The 23,768-nt window shown below is 58.0% G+C and overlaps 1 protein-coding gene across 1 annotated transcript in view; it reads left to right on the forward strand.

Annotated features, from left to right (window-relative positions):
• Nucleotides 1-20,636, forward strand: part of WDR1 (WD repeat domain 1) — a 39,485-nt gene extending 18,849 nt beyond the window's left edge. Inside the window, exons 6-15 of the mRNA XM_082389552.1 lie at nt 5,220-5,297; nt 5,798-5,878; nt 6,209-6,442; nt 9,610-9,697; nt 11,213-11,393; nt 12,129-12,216; nt 15,188-15,298; nt 16,428-16,601; nt 18,425-18,569; nt 20,260-20,636. Of these exons, the coding sequence (XP_082245678.1) occupies nt 5,220-5,297; nt 5,798-5,878; nt 6,209-6,442; nt 9,610-9,697; nt 11,213-11,393; nt 12,129-12,216; nt 15,188-15,298; nt 16,428-16,601; nt 18,425-18,569; nt 20,260-20,366 (1,287 nt within the window). The 3' untranslated portion in view covers nt 20,367-20,636. The remainder of the gene's footprint in view (nt 1-5,219; nt 5,298-5,797; nt 5,879-6,208; nt 6,443-9,609; nt 9,698-11,212; nt 11,394-12,128; nt 12,217-15,187; nt 15,299-16,427; nt 16,602-18,424; nt 18,570-20,259) is intronic.
• The last annotated feature ends 3,132 nt before the right edge of the window (nt 20,637-23,768 follow it).

Here is a 23,768-nt window from a genome sequence, read left to right on the forward strand (position 1 = left end):
GGCCCTGGCAGGCACCTGTCTCCAGGGTGGGCACACAGCTCGTCCCCAGGTCTTCTGTGTAAGGACCTAGCGAGAGATCAGAAGGGGCTGTGGACCAAGAATGGGGGACATGGGGTGGCAGCCCAGTGCTGCAGCTGGTGGCTCTGCGGCCCTCCAGCTGCCCGTGCCTCTGGCCCCCCGGGAAACGGGGTGAAGATGACCCTCCTCCACTGGCCCCACAGAGCTGCGGGGATGACAGGAGAGATGCTGGTGGACGTCTCAGTGTCCGTGAGGAATTGTTGGGTTTCTTTCTGCTGGAAAAGACTAACAGGCTCAGTTGGCTCAAGCAGGAAGGACAGAGGACACTCGGGTCCCCCACACCCACCTGAAAAGCCCTGTAAGGCGCTGACAACTTGAGATCAGCCTGTGCCTTTTCCATGTACTCACCCTAGGCCCTCACGGCCGCAGAGTAAAGCTGTAGCATGAGGGCTGCCCTTCCGTCCCATTCCAGCTCCTGCCACCTTCCTCTTGACCTTGTTCAGGACCATGGGGTAAGGGGTGGTTATGTGAGGAGCACAGAGGGGTCGAGTTCAAATTGCTGCCTCAAAAAGGAATAAGCGGTGTTCCAAATTTCAGTACAGGCCAGAACAACTCCAAGGAGGCTCAGCCCCGCATGGAAGGAAAGCAGTATTGCAGACACAAGGGGCGGCCATGTGGAGCGAGTCAGGCCACCCGTCCACCCTGCTGGCCTGAGTGCAGGGGTCCAGTTGCTTTTCCTTCTTGTTCATGAGTTCGTTAGCTTAAACCAGCTTCTCATGTTGACAGGGTGAGAGCATAGACGAAGCTGATTCATGGCCCAACTTTAGCCGGACTGCCCTGGTTCCCGCCTGGTCCTCTGTCCTTGTTTGCCTTAACCTGAAATGGGCTGAGAGGCTGTAGGAACACCAGGTGGAAGATGCTTTCTCCTGGAATTGGCCCCAGCCCACCTGGGGCAGTGACTCCAGGGTCACAGGGGACCGGCTGTGGGACAGAGGCCATGGACAGCACGGTGTCCACCTCTGGTGTCCTGTGCATGGGGATTTAGGTTCCCCTTTGAGGCCCTAAGGGTGGCCTGAAAAGAAGTGGGCAGGTGGACCTTGCCTGTCCCGTGGAGGCTTCTTCCTGCTGAGTGCATTCCTGTGATAGACACGTCTGGATGTGTGGTAACAGGCCCCTCTAAGCGTCTCTAGCTCACCTGTGTGTCTGTGCACCTGGCCCGCTATGGCCTTGGGCGAGTTTCTGCCTCTCCAGCCTCTGCGTCTTCCTCTGTCAGGTGAGCAGGTTGGCTGCCCAGGTGACCGCAGACACTCCTGGAGCGGGCGCCTCTGACGGCTGTGTCCACAGTACGTGGGATAGTGTGCGTCTGGTGAAATGATTGCTCAGAGCAACAAGTGCCAGGACCCTTATTTGCCCTGGGCCTGCTTGTCAGTCTGTGACCGTGTGATCTGGACTGGAAACTACCTGCTGCATCTGCCCAAGCCTCTGAGAGCAGGTCACCCAGCCGCACCTGGCAGCGAAGGGGACGCCTGGCCTTCCCTCCTCCGTCCAGGTGGGCTGCGCAACCTGTCACCTGTGTGTCTCACACGTCACCTAATGGGGAGTTACACTTCCTTCTAGGAATCTCTGTCTCTGCTGTTATTACAAGTATCACCTTCCTAGACAAGTAAAATTTGAGCTCTAAAGTGCAAGGTTTTCTGGTTGTTTTTTTCCTGTTTCCTGTGTCCTTACAACAGGGCAGAAAACAGAAGTTTGAGTTGAGGTGTGTATCAGGTGCCCGCCTTGCACTGGCCCCAACACACACATACACACACCCCCCTCACTCGGCCCCCGTGCCGGCTTTTCAAAAAGCTGTGTGTGCGTCTGTGGTGGTTGTGCCGGGAGGTCAGCAGCGTCGATCTCCTTCCCGGTGAACTCCTGAGCCGATGGCAGGGAGTGACCTGGCAAAGCTCCGTGGATGGTCAGTGGCCCAAAGAGGATTAGAAGGAGCCTTCCATCCCTTCATCAGGTCCTCCTTCTCCAGGGGAAAGTGGTAACTGGGCAGGCAGATCTGTGCTGGGTGACGGGAAGGGCAGGGCGAGGGATGCGGTGCTGCCCTTCCCGGCACTTTACGGGAGGACCTCGCAGAGAGAACAGGGAGCCCGGTTTGGGAGGGCGCGGTGGCCTGAAGGAGGGAGGGCGAGGCAGTGTTCCAGGTCAGGGTGGACACCCACTTTTGGAGTGTGGACCGTGGAGGCACATGCTGCTCTCGGTAAGGCAGCGGGTGGTGGGCACGGGCGTCTGAACTGCTTGTCCCTGCACAAGCCTGTGTCGAGGGAGCGCGGCAGGTGGGCACAGGGCATTTCAGTGTGAGGGTAGGAGTCCTGCTGCAGGGCACAGCAGGGCACAGCTGAGGCTGGTGGAGCCGGGAGGGCTCCCAGGGACACCTGAGCTGACGGGCTGGTCAGGCCGTGGCGCTCAGTGGCGCTGCGTCCCTGTCAGTGACGTGGACTTGGGTGCATTACCTAATGATTGCTAATTGCTCCCATCTCAGGTTTCTCAGTGGTGAGGGGGAGGGGTAATGACAGGGTGGGGGAGGTAATGATGGGGGGACAGGTGATAACAGGACTGGGGGGTGATTACGGTGGGGAGGTTCCCTCCAGAGCTCCGCTTGGCTGTGACTGAGGCCGGGCGGGACAGCCCCACCCCAGGAGGTGGCCGCGTGGAGTGGCGCTGCGCCCGCATAGTGGGACGGTTAGCAGGGACGGGGGCCAGGAGCCCAGCCCAGTCGTCTGAACCGCCCCATGATATTTCGCCAAGCCCGTTCCTTCCTGTCCTCCGGCCTCCCCTCCCTGTGGACCGGGCTATTTTTAGCCCTCATTTTTTTGGTTAATGGGCTGCTCACTGTTCCTCCCTTTAAATGGGCTATTTCAGGAGCAGACATCAGTCTCCTGCTCATTCGGGCTCTTGGCTCAAGTTGCAAGAAAACCTGACAGGGAGAACTTTCTAAAGCTGCAGCGCCCGGTCCCCAGGGTGGGCGTCTGCCCTGTCCAGTCTGAACCCCGGGGGCCCGTGTTGTTCTGGGCCTGGGGAAGGGCACCCTGCACCCGGTGGGGAGACGGACGACAGACACATGTCCACACGTGTGATGTCCCCTGTAGCATCAGGGGCGCAGAGGGGGGCAGGCGGGCAGGGAAGGGGGGGCAGTGGCGTAAGCCGGGTGGCTCTGGCCTGATGTCTGTGCTGCCCCGCTGGGGCACCCTGACCCCTGAGCTGGGTGTGTAGGGGGGCCGGTCCTGTTCTCTCAGGGAACCACTGTACCTGGAGTTTGGCGAGTCGGAACTGCAGGGTAGCTGAGGATCCCTGTGGTTCACAGCGTGTTCCTCACGCCCCCCACCACAGCCCCCCTTCGGCCCCGTGGTCTGCTGTACCCAGGGGAGCTCTCGGCATCCCGGTTCTCGGGGGGTCTGGCCGGGGCTCAGTCCGTCCCAGGGAGCCGGCCCCAGCCTCCTCCCCCGGAGCAGCAGGGCCGGGTCAGCCAGTGGAGGTCAGGACGAGAGGACCAGACGTTGGCGCAGTTGCGTGGGAGGTTTTGTCACTTAAGAGCTTTTCCTTTGACGTCCTCCAGGAGGAGCTGTGTCTGCCTGCCCATCCTCCCCTTCCCACAGGGTGGTTCTGGGGGGATTGAGAAGCCCTCCCACCGCTAGCTCCGAACCACCCCGGGGACAGAGGGCCCCGGGCCCTCGCTGTGCAGCCGGCTCCGTCGCAGCTGTGGGGGTGGCAGAACGGTGGCAGTGGGCCTGAGGAGTTACGGATCTGACCTGGGTGGCTCCCCGCCCGGCCTGCCTGCCTCCTGTGCAGGGCCCAGAGCCAGCTCGCTCGAGTAGAGAGCTCTGGACGAGAAACTGTAGACCTGGGCTCTCAGAACCCAGCCTCTCCAGGCCGGGGCTGTCTCCTGTGGAAGGAAAAGTGCCCGAGGCTCCCCAGGGCCCCTCGGGGTGGTAGGATGATGGGTGAGTGACAGTCATGGGGGAAGAACAGTCAGAGGGCCTGAGAGATCCCAGTTTGGAAAGATCATTCCTTTTGATGCGTTGCGCGCCTCCTGGGAAATGGCCATTCTCCAGCTCAGAACACAAACCTTAGAGCAGGAAAGCTCGGCCATAGGAGCAGGATAGGTGTACCCAAGAAACCAAGAAGGCAAAACAGGCCTTGGCCGTGGGGGGATAACCCAGGCTCTGCCTCCCTCTTCACGTGGTCTCCCTGTGTCTGCACCAAGTCCAAATCTCCCTCTTCCCATAGGGACACCGGTGGTGTTGGATCAGGGCTCACACTAAGGCCCTCATCTCACCTTGAGTACACCTATAAAGACCCTGTTTCCAATAAGGTCACATTGACGGGTACTGGGATGTCAACCTACCTATTCAGGACACAAGTCAACCCATAACATTACACAGTCAAACACATGCAGTTCCTACCACCCCAGCAGCTCCTGTTTTAAAATTGTTGGTGGTTTACCTTGGTGGGTGCAGGTGATGCACTTTGAGTTGAATTGCTTTCCCTGCAGGTTGGGCGCCCATGGCTGCAGGGGCAGTTAACCCCGCGTACCTTTAGGAGAGTTGATAGCTAACGCTTCATGCGTGCTTGCAGGTGGGGTGGGAGAGCAGCCGGGCTTTGCATGGGTGGCTGGTGGGGTCTTCAGAGGATCATTTTCTGATGCAGACCCTTCTTGACTGAGGAAAGAATGAGTTCATTTACTTATTCAGGTAACAGAATCGCCCCTGGAGATCACGTCTCCTCAGTCACTCAGACTCTTGTTCCCACAAAGGTCATCACCACTGTCTAATTTCTTTAAAACCTCAGTTCGTTCAGCAAATGCCCACTGAGCACCTGCCGTGTGCTGGGCCCGGGCCAGGCCCTGGGGGCTCGGGGATGAGGCCTCACGGTCCCGGCCTCATAAGCATAAGGGTTCCGGCCTTGAGCCCCCTTCCAGGGCTGGAGGGTGGGTGGGGGGCGTTTCTGTCTGCGGAGCTCAGGGAGCACATCACAGCGGAGGGAGGCCGTCCAGGCAGAGATGCACCCGGCCACGGTGGGCGGGCTGGGACTCACGCTGAGCTCTAAAGTCTTCCGTGGACCGGCATCCCCACGCATGGTGGTTGTGGACCGCGTGGTGCATAGAGAGCTTTCCTGAACTGCCTGTCACCGGATAACTGTCCCACTTCCTGCAGGACCACAGCCGCTTCGTCAACTGTGTACGGTTCTCTCCTGATGGGAACAGATTTGCCACAGCCGGGGCCGATGGTCAGGTGAGGGCTGGGGGTCCTGGAGGGAGGGGTTCGTCTCTCGGTCCTCTGCGATGGTTCAAAACAGGCAGACTTAGTAAAGCTGGTCTCGATGTACATACAGCTCCCTCCTTCCCCCTCCTGGGATGCAGCTCAGTTAAGGGGCTCTGTCCTCAAAGCATGGTAGACCCGTCTCTCCATCTCTCTCCTTTTAAAGGAGCTCAAAACTCATCTATTTTTTAGATTCTTTTTTGTAAGAGCCACAGTCTTGATGCCACCCTCTTTTTTTTTTTTTTTAAAGTAGAGGGAAGGATTTTTTATTTATTTATTTTTGGCTGCGTTGGGTCTTCGTTTCGTGCGAGGGCTTTCTCTAGTTGCGGCAAGCGGGGGCCACTCTTCATCGCGGTGGATGCCACCCTCTTGATGGTGGAGCAGGGAGGAGTAGCAGGAGCTCATTTAGCGTGCTAACCGCTGGGCCTTCACACACGCACGCGTGATCCTCATCTATTTGTGTTTCCTGCAAGATCTACATCTATGACGGGAAGACGGGAGAGAAGGTGTGTGCACTGGGAGGAGGCAAGGCTCACGACGGCGGCATTTATGCTGTAAGTATGGGTCCGCGTTCACAACTTGGTCTGTGGTTGTGGTCGGGTCGTGTCTGCGTTTATTGTCATCTGTACACACGTGTTAAAGTTGGAAGCTTGAGATGAGGGGTTAGAAGTGGGGGCAGTGGCAGAGACCTTCAGGGTCACATGGGACACGGTGACGTGGCCTGGAGAGGCCAGTGGCCAGGATGCTCGTCCTGTCCTTGCCCTGGTGTGTCCCACCACCTTCTGGGCCGTCCTCCCTGCTCAGAAATGGGGGCTGTGGACAGCTGCTGTCTGAGTCTCTTCCCCCTCGAATGCTTGACCCATGACCACCATTTGTTTGAGTAGATCAGCTGGAGTCCCGATAGCACCCAGTTGCTTTCTGCTTCCGGAGACAAAACCTCTAAAATTTGGGACATCAATGTGAACTCTGTTGTCAACACGTTTACCATGGGCTCCAACGTTCTGGACCAGCAGCTGGGCTGCTTGTGGCAGAAGGACCACCTCCTCAGCATCTCCCTATCCGGCTACATCAATTACCTGGACAAAAACAACCCCAGCAAACCTCTGCGGGTCATCAAGGTACAGCCGGGCTGTGGAGCTGCTGTGTGTGTGCAGGGGCTGGCTGGAGGGGAGGTGGGCGCCCGGCCAGAGATAGGGAAACTGCGGTGAGGTGAGGCCCAGTAGAATGGCAGGATGCTGGTTGTTTTGGGGATGTGAGTTCAGCAGAGGTGGGAGGCCAGATGCCACGTTCCCCTTGAGCTACTGTAAAGCTGGATGCTCGGGGCCTGCGGTTCAGGGCAGCAGCCCGCGCCCCTGCTGTCAGGGTTGTTTGTCTCGAGGGGATCAGCCTCCCCCGGTTAGGAGGCCACTGGCTGTGTCCGCTCGTGAGGCAGGCCCAGGAAGATGCTGAAACCCAAGACGGGGCACGTCGTGGGGCATCACCGCAGACGTGGGTGGCCAGCAGGCCTCGGAGCTGGGCCTTGACAGTGTGCGGGGTTTGAACGTGGGAATGAGTGTGGGCAGGCACTTGTCGTCTGTGGTTGGAGCAGGGCAGGCATGAGGGAGTGGTGGGGAGTGGGAGGAAATGGTCTTGGACAAGTCGGTGGAGCCCGAGGTGCAGAGGCCCCAGGTTTGGGCAGCAGGGAGTGATTGAGGGCTGGGAGGACCCCGTTCCTGCCTCCCGTCCTCGTCACCCAGGACGGCTCCCTCAAGGCTGGCTGATCACCAGGGTCTGCCCTGAGTGTCCCCTCCAGTGGGGACTGTTCCTTGCCCCTCCGTCAGCCCCGGAATTTTTGGCCTCAGGAAATCGCAGCCAGACGAGAAGCTCCTGTGTCCTGGGGCCCTGCTTGGGCACTGCCCATTGCAGACCTGCTTCTGCTGGAGGGTGGGCTGCGGTGGGAACTCGGGGTCGGCCTCGCCTGCTCTGTCACCCTGGATGAGCTGTGCCCTCAGGGGAGGGGTTTCCATAGCCCAGCTCCACGCTGCACCCCGTCCTGGCAGCTGAGCCTCCTGGGGCCGAACCCCAGGGCTTCCTCACACCCTGCTCGCTCAGCTGCTTCAGGGCTGTGCAGACAGGCTCTGGGAGACGGCTGGGCCCTGTGGGGTTGCTGTTGGCCAGCCTGGGACTGTTCCCCTCAGGCCCAGTGAGGGCCAGCTGCCCGGCCCTGCAGTGCTTTGTACATCCCATCCCACAGTCTCTGAGGCCACGGCCCTTGTGGACTCAGTGTACAGATGACCTTGCCCAAAGGAAGGGGCCAAGCCTGGCCGTCTGCCCCCTTAACCCTGTGTGAATAGCTCGCGAGGCCCAGGTGGGCTCGGTGCCTGCTGCATCCCATTCAGGTGGGGTGTTGCTGACGGGAAGGGCTGATCCAGAACAACAGCTGCTTCGGCCCTCAGTGCTGGCCCTGCACCCTCTGCTTCCACAGAGGTTTATCTGACTTGGCCCTGAGGATGGGGCCACTGGGGCCACTTGCTCCACAGGCTTCCAGCCCAGTGTGATGAGTGTAAAGTGAAGGTGTGTACATCCTAGCACAGAGCCCAGGGGAGCTGGGAGGGGTCCCCGACACAGTCACTTCTCTGGGCCTCCATGCGATGGGGAGAAATTGCTGGAGAGAGTCAGGCGTTCCTGTCTACCTACTTCCTCTGCCCAGAAGAGCAGCTTCCCGTGAGCCGCCCTGATGCTGGGCTCGGGTGGCTGTCCCAGGCATCGCCCCATGTCTGCTGGCGCCCTGGGAGTGATGGAGACCCGGGCCTGACTGCTCCTGCTGATGTCACTGTCGCCGACAGCACAGGCACTACCAGCCAGGCTCCTGTCCCCCGCCCCAGGTCAGCTCAGGAACCTCTTGGGCGTTTACAGTTGTCAGAGAAACCATCCCAGCCCTCCTGCCGCACGTATGTGAGTCCCGAGCAGTGTTTGGTGCTAATGTCGGGCTGTGAGTGAGCCCAAGAACAAGCTGGAGTTAGAAGAAACTAGTTGGAATAGCGATTCTGAGCCCCGGCGCACGTACAGATCACCAAAAAGGGCTTGATGCCTCTGTACGGGCCCAGTGGGTGCGGTCAGAGACCAAGACCGTAGGGATGGCTCTTAGGTGCCGGTACTTTTAAGACGCACCCAGGTGACCCTGCGGCTCAAGCTTGAAGGTGCATCAATCACCTGAGCCAATCAGCTTGTTAGAACACGGTAGGTGGGCGGCACCCTGGCGCTCCTAGGGTTCATCTGTGGGATGCGGGAGAGCTCCATTTCTCACAAGTTCCCTGCGAGGCTGCTGCCCTGGGAGGGGGGGGGGGGTGGTGCACAAGTCGCCAGGCGTCTTGTTGAGCGCAGGTTCTCAGTCTCCAGGCTGCGTGGGGCGACACTCCCGGTGAGGCCCGCCCTGGTCTGAGGACCATGCTTTTAAGTAGCAGGGCCAGTGGGTTGCTGCCCTGTGGAAAGGACTCGGGGTCTGTGCACTGGTTCTCCCGTCTCTGAGAACTGTGTGTACCTTTCTCTGAAGATACACACCACACCGTGGCAGCAGTCAGCAAATCTCAGAGGGACCCGCCTGCCTCTGGTGAGGGGAAAGAACTATGATTAGACCAAACCTCCAGGTTGTTCCCATCCGAGGAGCAGTTACAGGGGAGCTTAAGTGCCTTTCTTGAAGCAGACAACTGGTTGTAGATGAGTGATCTGAGCCCACCATGTTGCCGGTTGGGGAAACTGTGGGGTCCCAGCCCTGGGACAGCCTTGGGGGGAAGGGGAGAGCTGGGAAAGAAGAAACCTCACGAGCCAGGGGCTGGAGCCGGAGCCGCAAGCTGTGCTTCTGGGTAGAGGACGAACCATTAGCAGCACCCGGGACACCCTGGGCCTCCGAGTGGCCTGGGGATCCCCCTGCCTGCTTGTGCAAGGGTTGGTCCCTCCCAAGACTACTCCCGGTACTGTGCTTTCCCCCCGGGTAGGGGCTCACCCTCTGTGGCCGTTTCCTCCTTGTGTGGGAAGGGAGGGTAGCTGGGTCCGTCTGCACAGACCTGGCGCGCCGTTTGGGCTTCCACTAGACTCCCGTCCTCCACCCAGGTTGGGTTAAGTGCCTCGGTGGGGAGGGCTTGAAGGGTTTGTCAGGTGGTCGCTCAACTTGGGGCTGTTTTGGGCCCACCAGGGCTGTGGCGTTGAGGGCTCTGCCTCCCCTCGCAGGGGCTTAGCCAGTGGAGAGCATTTGACAAGCCGAGGCAGGATGGCAAGTCCTGAGCACCCCCCGCCTGTCCCTCCACAGGGCCACAGCAAATCTATCCAGTGCCTGGCGGTGCATAAAAACGGCGGCAAGTCTTACATCTACTCTGGGAGCCACGACGGACACATTAATATCCTTTGACTCACAGCGCTGGCTCTGGGGCCCCTGGCAGGAGAGTCGGGAGTTTTCCTGTTCCCACGGTGCCAGAGGCGAGGCCAGCCGGCTGGCAGCCGCAGGGCTCCTCTGACCGGTCTTGGCTGCTGGGAGGTGCCGTGTCCGTACTCGGGGCCTCCAGCTCCAGGCCGCGGCCTTGACCTGATGGGTCACGTTGTGCAACCTTAAATGGTTGCTGAACCTCCCTGAACTTGAGCTGCTTCTCCCCGTTTGTGACCTGGTGCCGGCCTCGTCCCTCTCACGAGCAGTAGCAGAAAACATGTGTTAGAATCCAAAGGGACCCAGAGCCTTTGGGGAGAGTCCCCTTACTTTAAAACTGGGGAGAGTGTAGCTCGGATGCCTCAAGTGCCTTCCCCAACGTTGCACCGCTCGGCGACGGCTGAGCTGGGCGGGAACCGAACCCCCGCTCCCCGGCGAGGGGCTTTGCAGTCCCTCTGAGACGTTCCCGGCAGCCCTCCCAACCTCCTCCTCCCAGGATGGCGAGCGTGGGAGGGGTCGTCTGAGGGGCCCGCCCCGGTGCGTGTGTCGTGGCCGCGAGAGAGGCCCGCCCTCGTGCAGCCTGGCTCCTGGTCCGCGGCTGCCCTGCCCCCTGGAGGGGCTGTTCCAGACCCCCTGCTTCTCCCACCTCCGCAGACCCGCCTGGTCTGTAGGGTTCCCTCCCTGGGAAGGTCTCCCTCAGCCCCGAGGGAGGAGGGCAGAGAAGTCACGCTCCACCCCGTCATACGTGAGGAGATGGTACAGCGGAGGGTCTTGCCCAGCGTCCCCCCTCCTGGAACCGCTCCCTCCTCCCCACTCATGCCCACCCCCGATGTCCATGCGCCGTGACGTTAACCTCCTGCGGTATCGATGGCTGGCGCTCCCTTCACAAGACCATGTCAGGCGTAGAATATACACGCAGCTTCCTGAGGGAACAGTCTTCGGTGCAAATGAGACTCTCGTTTGTTGATGTAAAAAGAGAATCTCGTAACTTCAAACACGTCACACCTGAGCCCCTCGAGCTGACAGTCCACACGCTGGCCCCGCCCAGGTGGGTCAGCCCCAGGGCCATTTACCTGGTGGCACCTAGGTGGCCATCGGCTGAGCCACGGGGCCCAGCCAGCCTCCTGCTGAGGGCCGTGGGCTGGACAGCAGGCTAGAAAGAGCCGGGGGAGGGTGGCTGTGTTTTGGCCCAGTTACGCAGGGTCCCGGGGAAAGGTAGCTTCCTTCTGAGCCCGCTCTCGGAGGCAGGTGCTGTGCTGTTCCACTGTTACAGGGCCGCGCAGTCCCGTGATCTGCCGGGTGCCTGTTCTGAAGACGGGCGGACTGTGTCTCACTGGGCGTGTGGGGTTGTAAATGGCCTACGGGCCCTCTGCCCAGAACGTCTGCTCCCTGAATTTCGGAGTTGGACGTGCACAAGGAGTCCCCCTCAGGCCCGGGACGAGGGCCTGGCTGCAGCCGCCCTGCGGGGCACGCGCCGCCTCCTGGACGTCAGGCTCTTCCTTAACCCCTGCTCCACATTACTGGGATTCAGAGACGGGGGAGAACGACTCCTTCGCCGGGAAGGGCCACACGAACCAGGTGTCCAGGATGACCGTGGACGAGAGCGGGCAGCTGGTGAGCTGCAGCATGGACGACACGGTGCGGTACACCAACCTCACGCTGCGGGACTACAGGTGAGAGCTGCCCGGGGCCGGTCCGCGCCCCTCCCGAGCACGTCCCTGGTGAAGCCCTCCGCGGGGCCGGGCTGCTGACCTGAGCCTCGGCGGACGAGAGGACCCGGGGCAGAGCCACGGCCTGGTCACCCAGTCACAGGGGCCCATTCACTGAGCCTTGGGATGCCACACTTGCCAGTTACGTGGAATTTTTCTCAATTTACCGTTTTCAAGAAGTTTTTTGCGTGTGCAACTTTTTCTAGTTTGTGTTTTCATAGTTTTAACCAAAAGTAAAGGTGACACAATTTTCACCCATTAAAAGTACCAGGTTTTTTTAAATTTTAATTGCCCTGCAGAGGAGACTGGTTCTGACTGTGGGCGGGTGGGGTCAGAGCTCAGTTTTGTCTGTACCCGGGGAATGCCGGGGTCTCTAACTGGTGGATGTGGGCAGAAGCCAGGACAGGGCAGCTATGGGGGCGGCACTTGGCACAGATGCGTAGGAACAGGAAGTGATCCCTTCACTTCCTCTCGCCACCCCCTTCCCCTCGTCCCAGCCCCCATCATGACTCCTCATCTCTCTCCCAGAGGCTGAGAGTCTTCCCTTACCCCCTCCTGTGTTATAGCAAAGGCTTGTGCAGTAGAGATCAAGGTGGAATTTCCTTGAGTCACCCGAGTGCTGTGATCCTGCAGTGAGTGTGTATTTACACCCGCCCTGTGCCCCTGGAGACTGAAATAACGACTTCCTCCTCTCCACAGCGGACAGGGAGTCGTGAAACTGGACATCCAGCCGAAGTGTGTGGCTGTCGGCCCCGGGGGCTACACCGTGGTCGTGTGCATCGGTCAGGTACGGCTCCCACGCGGGCTTGGTTCAGGCTGACGCTGCGCAGCGTCTGGTCCCCACGTCCCCTCTCACACGCGTTCAACCCCGTTTCTACTGAGCCCCGTTGGCATGTGCTGAGGGCTTCCCACGTGCTCACTGAATCCTCGGGAGTCCTATCAGGCATGGCGTCATCCCCACCTTACGGTGAGGAAACCGAGGCACAGAGAGTAAGTTGCCCAAAGTCTGCATCTGGCAAAAGGCCGAGCTGGGATTTGAACCTGGGCAGCCTGGTGAGAGCCTGCACTCGAGGGTCACACGCCCTGCACATCCCTCGCCCGTGAGGCCCACGAGAGGCACGGCCCAGGCAGCTCTGTCCATTCACATTCGAATCCCAGCCCTGCAGCCTTGGGGTGGTGTGGCTTCAGGCATTTTCCTCACCCTCTCTGAGCTTTAGTTTTCTCATCCCTCGCAGCTCACGGGGAGGATTATGAGGAAGTATGTGTCGGGCTCCTTGTACCATCTCCATGAGCGAAGAGGCTGATAGTGACCATGACTCCCTGAGGCCTCGTGATGGGGGGTGGCGTGGAGGGCGGCTCCTCAGCACAGTGGGGTCTGGCGTTCAGCCCCGCAGCCTGGGTTCTCATTCAAGGCGGTAAGGTCTCTACACGCCGTCTCCTGGAATTTCTGGAACGAAGCACCATTGACTGAGACCCAAGCCTGACCCACTTTATCCAGGATCCCGCTCTGCAGCAGACGCCATCTGTCAGCGGGCTGGGCATCCCAGCGTGCAGATCAGAGGAGGCAGGTGTGACGGAGCCCCCGCCCACTGGCACAAGTGACAGACCCACCGCCGAAAGCTGTCATTCAGATCCGCCACCCCTCCTCCGTTCTGGGAGCTTCAGTGCTTTGGGGAGAGTGGATTCCTGTGTGTCCTAGATAACACGAACCTCCTATCAAGCAGTTATTGCAGACAGCCTGGGTAGTCAGCAGGGGCGCAAGAGGAATCGAGGGCTGTGAGCGCCTTAGCAAGTGGGGGAAAGACTGGACGAGGACCTTCTAGAAGGACGGGCGGGAAGGCTGCCGCTCCATGGAGGGGGCTCCCCCAGCCTCATGTCTGAGCACCTGGCCTGTAGGTGAGAGGTGAGACCTTGGGCTCTGCGGGCCTGGCTCGGCCTTCCCCACTGGCCTCAGATTCCTGTCTGGAGCTGCGGTCGGGACATGCTGTGTCCTCTGAGGCTCACGCTGGGCTCACGTGGGGAAGTTCAGGGAAGAGCCGCCTGGGGCTCTGCTCGGGAGGGGCTGGCGAGTGCAGGGTCCAACCCCCAGGTTCCAAGGAGTCCAGGGCCCACGGGATCCGGTGTGACGACTGTCCTGTGATGTGCTCTCTCTGCCCTGGTTCTCTAGGGCGTCCTGACCCGAACTCCCCGTGGCTGGCCATAGGGTCCGCAGAATGTCCTGGAGGGGCCCCGCGATTTTAGGTCAGGGGACAGCCACGTTCAAGTGTTGCTTCTGAGGCAGATTTGGGCCAGTGCCCTCAGCCTTTCCCTGTCAGGGGTAGGTGGGCAAGTGCGCTCTCGGAGTCGGGCAGATGATGCAGGTGAATGTTGCTCAAGGTGCGTTTTCTGTAGCAAGTTTTAGGGAGGGTGCTGCCGCCCATCCGCCTGGTGCCTCTTTGCCTCTCCTACCCGACAGCACAGCCCGCAGCGCACCCCGAGGGCGGGGAGGGGCCTGCTTGCCCTTGGGACAGCTGGTGGCTTGAGCAGAGAGAGGCTACCCTGTTGGGGACGGCCCAGTGAATTAGAACCAGGAGGGGGTAGCGAGGGGTGAGAGGGGGTGAGGACGGTGGAGGGTCACCGTGCCAGGCGGCCTTGGGCTGTGCGCCAGAGGGCAGAAGGCACACTGGCTGCCAGGGCGGGGCTTTGGGACCCCATGGCCCTGAGAGCTGCGGGGCTTGCATCTCATTTGCTCCTATACACCGGGAGGTGACCCTGCCATCCCAGGGACACACCACGCTTAGCGAGGCGCGTGGCTCCCACACGGTGGGCTGTAGCTGCTGTTTTTGTTTGCCTTTGCTAGGCACGGTGTTTGTTCTGAGCCCTGAGTTCCGTCTCCATGACGTCTAGGCACTGCTGGGTTCTTACCCCTGGGAGGCCAAGGCTCAGATCAGTCCATGAGCCGGTGTGTGTGACCCATCCCATCCCCGCCACCCCGCCAACCCCCAGCAGCAGGCGGCTGAGCCGGGCCACCAGGGCGCCTCAGTGGGGCCTGCACACCCGGGAGCTCAGCCCCGTCCGCGGACCGTGTGCTGCCCTGTCAAGTAGGAGGGAGCCAAGGCAGGTGCTGGCTGGGAGGGGGCGAGGGGGCAGTGCGCTGGGTGCCTCCAGGCCACTTCGCCGTGAGCCGTCTGTCCTGTCCTCCCTTCCCTGCCGGGGCTGAGGGCTAGCGGAGAGCCCCGCAGCGCTGTTGCCTACCTGCTGTAGTCAGCACCTGGGGTTCCAGTTCCCTCCCAGCCGGTGGGGCGCCAGCCCTGTGTCCCCGGGCTGCGGGGACTCACGCACTGACATCATCAGTTTTTTCACACACCATGGGTCAGGGTCGCAAAGGGTGTTTTTTGGACCCGAGAAGCCAGAACTTGGAAGTCTAGCCTGTCCTGTTCATTTCCAGTGCCAGCTTATGGCTTCGCCACTTCCGAGGGCTGCGTCCTGTTGAACCCGTGAGAACTCGGCTCAGCAAAGATCATTTGTTACACCCGATGTAGAGTTGGAGGAACTAAAGTTCAGGCGTCAGATGGCTTTCGACGAAGCCCGTGCGGGTGGCGATAACAGCACCATTCATATTGACAGATGAGGGAGAAACACCACAGGGCCAGGGCCGGTCCCGCTTAGTGTGGCTGGAGCCCCGGCCTGGCACCCAAAAGGTTGAAGATGGAGCCCAGCCCGGGCCTGGGCCGTGTGTCCCGGGGCCTCTCTCTAACGGCTGCCTGTGTGTTTCCCAGATCGTCCTGTTGAAGGATCAGAGGAAGTGCTTCAGCATCGACAGCCCCGGCTATGAGCCCGAGGTAGTGGCTGTGCACCCGGGCGGCGAGACGGTGGCCATCGGGGGTGCGGTAAGGCCCTGTCCCCACGCCCTCCGCCCGGGGGGGTGTGGCCGCGCTGGGGGCGCCGTGAGCTGTGTGGGTGCCGGGCTGCCTCAGGGCAGGAGGGATGGCGGCGGGAACCAGCTGGGGTGCCTCCTGCCGCCCAAGTGAGAGCCTCCCTGGGCTGCCCCGCGAGGCCACCCTCCCCCCAGGCTGCCAGCCCCTGGTGACACAGCAGCCTCCCGGGAGACCAAGGGTCCCGGGCAGTGAGGCGGGCTGTGCTGGGGTGCGGGCGCAGGGCAGGGATGCCTCGGCCTGGGGAGCTCGTGGATGCAGCACGTGGAAAAGGAGTTGCGTCCCGAGCCGGGCTCACTGGGCTCGGGGAGGCGACAGGAGATTCTTCACCCCTGTGAAGTGGAGTGCCAGCCTGAGGGTGTCAGTTCCCCTTGAGTGTGGCTCCCTGTTGCCCGCCTCCTGGCGGCTCCTCTGTCCCCTGAGGAGAGGTGCCTGGACCCTACGAGGATGGGGAGTTTGCTAGGAGCCAGGCTCGACAGAGCAGGGAGAGGGGCCTGGGGCCTGAGGGCACCTGCCGGGTGTGGGGTACAGGGCACGGGGCAGATGGCTCCGGCCGAGGACAGTCAGGGCAGATGAGGGGCCCTTGTTGGAGAGCTAACTCGTGTACAGGTGCTTCTCAGAGCTTGGCCCGTGGACGCCTGCGCTGGAACTTGAGTTTTTGTGGAAAAGGCAGACTCGTGAGCCCCCAACACGCAGAATCACAATTGGGGGGTTCTGCATTTTAACGTAATTTTAATGTAATAATTAAACTTATTTTAATGTAACTCTGCCCACTGTGCTTGTGCAACCACGAGAGCTGCTGCAGGGTTGTAGGAGTTGCCCTCTGGTGCCAGGGGGACAAAGGAGCAGCTCTCCTGGCACAGGAGCCAGCACATGGGCAGGTGGCCGAGCCGGGGCAGCGGTTAGGAGGAAAGGCGCTGCTTCTTACTGATGCCCTGGCGCCTCCCTCCAGAAAGAAGGGCGTTGGGGGAGTGTGTGTGTGTGTGTGTGTGTGTGTGTGTGTGTGTGTGTGTGTGTGCGCGCGCGCGCGCGCACGCACCCACGTGTCAGGGGAGTGACCCACTGCCCCTCTGTCCTCCCACAGGATGGGAACGTCCGCCTATACTCCATCCTGGGCACCACGCTGAAGGACGAGGGCAAGCTCCTGGAGGCCAAGGGCCCTGTGACGGACCTGGCGTATTCCCACGACGGCGCCTTCCTCGCCGTGTGCGACGCCAGCAAAGTGGTCACGGTCTTCAGCATCGCTGACGGCTACTCGGTGAGTGGGCAGGCCCCCTCCCTGTCTCCACGCTGGGCAGCGCAGACGGCTGGAGGGGGCCGTGGCCTCTCTCCCCTGTCGTCACCGACCGGGCGGGTGCACAGGACACGCGGCTTCGTTGCTCCTAGAGCGTGAATGACGTGGGAAAAGGAGACTTTCCCTGCTGTCCAGCAGTTTGTGGGCCCGAGACAGAACAGCTACCAAAAAGTTAGGGGCCTGGGCGGCAGCAAGGCTGCTGTGAAATCGGGCTGGTTGGTTCACCTGGGTGGCCTGGTTCAGTGACTTCTGGAACCTTATTTTTCTCCTCCGTCAAAAGGCTTAGGCTAGATTTTTTTTTTTTTTCCTTGAATCTCATTGCTGCTTAAAGTCCTATAAAGTGTGAGCGCTGGTCGTCCGGATGTGGCCTTGCACTCGGGGGCGGGGGGGGGGTTCCCTAGCGGTGGATGGGTGAGAGAGGGGACCCGGTTGCCGAAGCCCTGGAAGCTCATCCCACTCTGAGCAGGACAGCCAAGGGCACTGTCGTGTGAGGTGTGAGAGTGCCCATGGGTCAGCAGCCAACCCTGCTGGGCAGTGTTAGTCCCATTTCACAAACAAGACTGCACTCTGGAGGGATTCGGTCACCCGCTGGGCGTGACCGGACCACAGGGCACGGGGCAGGTGGAGTTGCCTCCAGTCCCTCCCATGGAGTCAGCCTGGCCCCTCCCCACAACCTCCAACACTTAGGACAGTTTTGAAATCTACAGCAGAGTCAAAAGAATTTACCACCTGGATTCTACCGTTACCATTTTACTATGTCACGTTATCCATCTAGTAATCCAATTTTTTAGTGCATTTAAAGTAAATTACAGGTATCTGTGTAACATATCAGCCTACGTATTATTAACTAGAGCTCAGTAGTTTTATCTTCGGCTGTAAAATTTACATATAATGAGGGATGAGTGGGAACGTTAAGTATACACCAGCGCTGTGCGTATGCCTGCACCTGCACATACGCCCACACCTCCATCAACATAAAGAACATTTCACGTCCCAGGAGGTTCCCTTCCACCTCAGTATCACATTTATCAGATTCTGCATTTATCACACTTTAAGCGATTTCATTTGCATATAGCAAGCCTCGTTTACAGCATGCTAAGTAATCTGCAGAGTAGAATCAACAAAAGATGGAAGAGGCAACCTTGAAGAAGAAAATCATGGTTAATATAGGGATTAAGAACAATATGGAATGCTCTGAAGTAAGAGCGTTCCTAAAGCTTTAGTAGAAAGCGTTATTTTTGGTCATGTCTCCCCCCCTGGGTAAGACAGTGGCTCGAGGCTGGGACATGCGGTAGACACATGCTCCTGTAGACACGTCTGCCTGCCTGCAGGCCACACCCACCCCACCCAGGCTCCAGGGTGAGGGCGCGTGTCTGGGCAGCCCCCTCCTCCGTCCGCACATGCACAGAGCTCTGTCCACACCAGGCAAGACCCTCTCGCACCTCCTATTCTTGCACTTGTCTCTGTCCCCTCCCTAGGCTGAGAGCTCTGTGCAGGCGAATGGGCACATCTGGCCTACGTGATAGATGCTATGAGGGCAGCCCTGGAGTCCCGGGTCCTGGGGGGCACGGTGGCTACTGTTTGATCTTGGGCTGCCCCTTTCTGTGCCTTCAAGCAGTGGGCACCCTGGGGTAGTTACAAGGAGTCAGTGAGTTGGTGAGAGTTTCAGAAGCCAGGCATAGAGAAAGCGTTTCATGAGCACTGGCCCTCATGAAGGTTAGGTGACATGATGCCCACTCACTCTGGCCTGAACCCTGACCTACCACCTATTTTTAATCTGCATCCAGGAGAACAACGTTTTCTATGGACACCACGCAAAGATCGTCTGCCTGGCCTGGTCTCCAGACAACGAGCACTTCGCCTCGGGCGGCATGGACATGATGGTGTATGTGTGGACCCTAAGCGACCCTGAGACCAGGGTCAAGATCCAAGGTGATTCACACACCCTCCTTGGCTCCCCAGGCAGCTCTGGAGAGGTGTCCCCAGGGCTCAAGGGTCCCTTGTGTGCTTCAGGGAGGTGGCCTCATGGAGGCCTGGCGCTCCAGCAAACATCAGCTTTGCTGGTCTGGGCAGAGGACGCCCGTGTGCCTAGCGTGAAAGCTGGTGGTCTCAGTACCTGGGACACACACTGAGTAAAAGGGTTTTCCTGGCATCTCCTTTGTCTTAGTCTGTTTGGGCCTCTGTCACAAAATACCCCAGACTAGGCAGCTCCTAAAGCACAGAAGTCTACTACTGTTCACAGTTGCGCAGGCTGAAGTCGAGGATTGGGTGTCATCTCGGCCAGGAAAGGGTCCTCTTCCAGGTCACAGACTTCTCACCAAGTGTCCTCACGTGGTGGAAGGGGCCTCTTGTATAAGAGCGCTCATGCCACTTGTGACCTAGGCTCCTCCCAAAGGCCCCACCTCCTACACCACCGCCTTGGACGTTAGATTTCTAATTTAGGAATTCTGGGGAGACACAGACATTCAGACTGTAATACCTGCTTTCTCCCACCCACCCCACCCCCCTTCAGTATAAACTCATAACTGGGTTCTCACTCTAGTACGGTAGTGTCCAATAGAAGTATAACAAGAACCACACGTGGACTTGACATTTTCCTAGCAGCCACATTTAAAACAGAAACAGGTGAAATTATTAATAGTAAATTTTATTCAACCCAACATATTTCCACATGTGGCAGTAGCTCACGTCAGGGGCACTGTAGTCACATGTGGCTCGTGGCCCTGGGGGGGACCCTACCCATCCAGGGTGGATCTCAGATCTCCTGTTCCCGTGTCACCACCTCACATGGGCTCTGGTCCCTTTCCATCCATTCTTTACCTGGCAGGCAGCCTTTTGTCTTGAATGTAAGTGGGATCCTTTCCTACTCAAAAATTGTTCTGTGTCAACCCCACAGAGCTTTTTATCATGCCCAGCAGGGAGAGGGAGGGGACCAGCAAGCTGACCCCAAGTGGGCGGGTAGGCGGTTGGTCCAGGATGGAGGCGGGGACAGAGCAGACTCAGATGGGCCATCCTGGTCTCCACAGAAAGCAGCAGTTTTGTAGTAAGACTCGAGCAAGTTCAAGAGGCAGCAAGAGCTCGCAGGGTAGAGGGTGGAAAGTCCAGTCCTTGTCTGGGTCGTGGGGTCACAGGTCACTGGACGTGCATTGGCCTGAGGTCGGGCTGTTGTGTGCACGGGTACCCCAGCCTTGTGTTTCTCAACGTTTTATTCCTCATCTCCCCATTTTAACACCACAGATATACTGTGCACTGTTTGTGTATTGTCTGTATATTGTTGCTTTATACATAGAAAGACTTGTTCACTCCCCTGGGGGGAGGGGCAGTTTTGCCTCCAAGGGCCGTTTGTGGTCGTCAGGACTGTGCTGGCGCCTGGGAGCTGCAGCCAGGATCTCTGCTGATCAGGGAGTGTCAGTGGTGGGGGGCTGAGAATACCTGCTTCCCCTCCCATTGCCCAGACGCTCCCCACTGAGAAGAGGAAAGGGGTCTGGTTGACCAGGATCCTGTTGGGTTTCTCGGTGGGCCTGTGGGTAATCTCGGCCTGGGCTTCCCATCTTCTGGTCTGAGGTACCTGTGGGAGCAGAGCTCCTGGGTTTGGCTCAAAAAGCGTGTTCTTTCTCCCCAGATGCGCACCGGCTCCACCATGTGAGCAGCCTGGCCTGGCTGGACGAGCACACGCTGGTCACGACCTCCCATGACGCCTCTGTCAAAGAGTGGACAATCGCCTACTGAGGAGCCCTCCTCGGACCGACCGAATCAGGGACTTGGGTTGAACGCAGCTCCACAGTCACTTCTCTCTGTGTCCTGCCCTCGCCCTGTGCCCCGCCCCACCCCTGGGGGAGGGGCCTCACCTGGTGCCCACCCTCGGCCCCGCCCCCTGGGGAGGACCCTGCCTCCTCCCCGCCTGCCCGCCTGCTCGCAGGGTGATCCTGTCTGTACAAGTCCTTCTGAAAGCTTTAGACGGTGACAGTTTGCACATGGAAAATAAAGTGAGCACTTCAACCACGTGTGGCGCGTGACTCAAACCCACCGCCTGCCCGCGCAGAACATTCCAGAGGCAGAGCCTCCAAAGCACACAGACCCGCCTGTGGCTCTGGGAGGTTGCATCCCCTCCCACTCCCCACCTGCGGGTCCTTCCTGGCTGGCAGGGCGGATGCTATGGCGCTCGTTCCGGGCCAATGGGCGCACACGGAACCCGTGTTGCACTGTCAGTTTCTGTGCTTGATTTTGAGAATGGAATCGTGGGGATTTTTTATTTTATTTTATTTTTTTTATGTATCTTAACTGATGTCTCTCAGTGTTTACGGCACTGCCTCCAGGCTTTTAGATCCCTAGTTAGCAGGACGGGGAGGCATTCCTGGTCACCGGTTCACTCTCGTGCTTTGATGTTTTCCTGTCTTTCTATCCCCCTCTGTTCCCAAGAGCAAAGATTAATTTAAAGGCAAAGATGGAGTCACTGTAAACTAACCTGTCCTCATTTTCACCTTCCTTTTCTTTTCCAGTGCAGAAATTAAAATAAGTATAAAGCACGGTGATTTGGAGTTTCTTTGCGAATGTCGGAATCACTGGTAAAAAGCTGGCTGAGAGCAGCCCCTCCCCTTGCACTTGTGAAAACACTTTGAGCGCTTTAAGAGTTTAGATGGAGAAATAATTAAATACCTTTTCTCTTCATTGTGGGTCGCTGACTTTGTGTGACGGGGGCACGTGGGGGCAGGGGACTGGGCAGCTGCTTGGAACCCCGTGGCTTGGGTATCTCACCAGCCTGCAGCCTCAGGGGATGGTTCGGGAAGGCATGGGACCTAGGGACCCTCTCCCATCCTGATTCCCCAATCACTGTGTGACCTGGGCCATCTCACTTCTCTGCGCCTAAATTTGTTTGTGAACTGAAAGCACTGGACCAGGTGAGATTGATCCATCCTGCCTGATTCTCAAGTCCTGTGGCAGTTAGTGACTTTTCTGGTACTGCCTTCAAAAATAAGGAATAGTATGCATTCCGATGTTGAAAAAAACTAAATTCCCAAGCATTCAAATTAATAATGGTAAGACTATCATATTCTTGGCTAGAAAGATAGCATCATAAAGATGTCTGTAAATTTGCAGTTCCGATAAAAATTTTCCCCCTTCTGTTCTCTTATTGCCTCTACAGTTCATATATAAAAAGAAGCTAAAAATGGAAAAGAGAAGTTGGGGCCACCACAGGACACAAAGTACAGGACTGTGCTTTGTGTCCTGTGTGTGTTTGGACTGAGGCCAGGTACCTTTCACATCAGTGGGGAAATAACTATTCAATAAACTGGAGAAAACTGGGTAACAATCTGAAAAAGTAGGATTACTTGTTTTGTCCTTACACCAGATGCAAGATCTAAAAGTAGATCCAAGTTTTGAAATTTAAATCATGGGGTTTAAGAGTGCTGGAAGAAAACATGCAACCTTGTATAGTCACACAAACCTGAGTGTTTCTAAAAATGACAAAAATGGTCAAGGAGAAAATATTGGTACATTTGACCTTTTTTTTTAAATTTACTTAATTTTGGCTGCACTGGGTCTTCGTTGTTGCGTGCAGGCCTTCTCTAGTTGCAGCAAGCGGGGCTACTCTTCGTTGCGGTGCGTGGGCTTCTCATTGCAGTGGCTTCTCTTGTTGCGGAGCACGGGCTCTAGGCGCGCAGGCTTCAGTAGTTGTGGCATGTGGACTCTAGAGCACGGGCTCAGTAGTTGTGGCGCACGGGCTTAGCTGCTCCGCGGCACGTGGGATCTTCCCGGACCAGGGATCGAACCCGTGTCCCCTGCATTGGCAGGTGGATTCTTAACCACTGCGCCACCAGGGAAGTCCCTGGCTTTAAATCTACATTGAAGAGGGGGAAAAAAAGCACCATAAAATGTTAAAATATGGCAAATGACACCAATATCTTCAACACATGCCAGACAAAAGGAAACGTAAGTATGTTTGATGCTTGGTGTAATTTTTTAAATGGGAATTATATGTTTACACATGGGAAAATTTTCCAAATATATGACCAGAAACTGTCAGAATAATGCATATAGACTGACCACAGTTACGAAAAAGACACCAGGATCAGAATTTAAAACAATGTTGGGTGTCAAAGGCCCATGGGAAGGGGTGAGGGTACTCACCAGCCAGCCCTAGGGCCACCTCCCTCCCTCAGTCCCTTCACTCATAGAACTAGCGTTTTTTACAGCAGAGCTTGAGTACACCCAACACGCCACTCATTTCAAGGAGGGAGGCATTTGTACTCAAAAACCTTGACAAGAAAACAATGTGGAAATAAAGAAGCCACTTCTCTATCTTTGGAGAGAGAACGTAGCCTTTGTGAGCTAACAGTTTGCTGGTGATCTGTGCTCACAGCCCAAGCCCCAGGTCACATTCCTTGTTTGGGGAGTGGGGGGCAGGAAAGCTGCACCCACAGGGGTGACCCAGCCGGGACCTGCCCTCGGGGCTCCACACAAGGCAGGGGTGATAGCTTTGTGCACCAGTGTCATTTCCTCACTGGTGCAGGCCAGCTCTGGTAGTCTGGGAGAGTTACGAGGATCCCAGGACCTTGCCAAGCTGCCTGGAACCGTGCTTGATCTGAAATCGATCAGCAATGCCTGGCAAGGACCCACACCTGGAGGGCGTGGCACACATCTATCCTGCTCAGTTTGCCAGCTCAGGGCTGAGCACAGACTTGCACTTGCCCTAGAGAGGCAATGTGGGGAGAAAGCTGAACTAAGTCAGCGATCTAGGATTCTGTCCCAGCTCTGCCACTTTATGGTGTGACCTCGGGGCAAGTCACCGTCCTCTCCAAGCCTTCCTCTTTGTTGCTAAGATGAAGTTCAACTAGAAGAATGTTGACTCCTATGGGCCTCTTTGGGAGCACTGCCTTTCTTAAACAACCATGCAGATAACATGCATCTGAACAGTTTGGTCAGTTTTTGAACAGTGCGTCTGTGTGCCTCCCTGTGCTGAGTATGAGGATGTGCTAGGATGGAGTTCCCCGCTACAAAAGATCGTTTCCGTGTTTACTGCTGACCACTGGTCACTGCATTAACATCATTGTATTGATCACCAAACCAACCAACTGTTGGGTATGAAAATACTTCTCCAAGTGATTCCTGTACTGGAAAAAGCATGTCTTG

Source organism: Balaenoptera borealis, assembly GCF_965194805.1.
Source record: "Balaenoptera borealis genome assembly, chromosome: 4".
Taxonomy (NCBI): domain Eukaryota; kingdom Metazoa; phylum Chordata; class Mammalia; order Artiodactyla; family Balaenopteridae; genus Balaenoptera; species Balaenoptera borealis.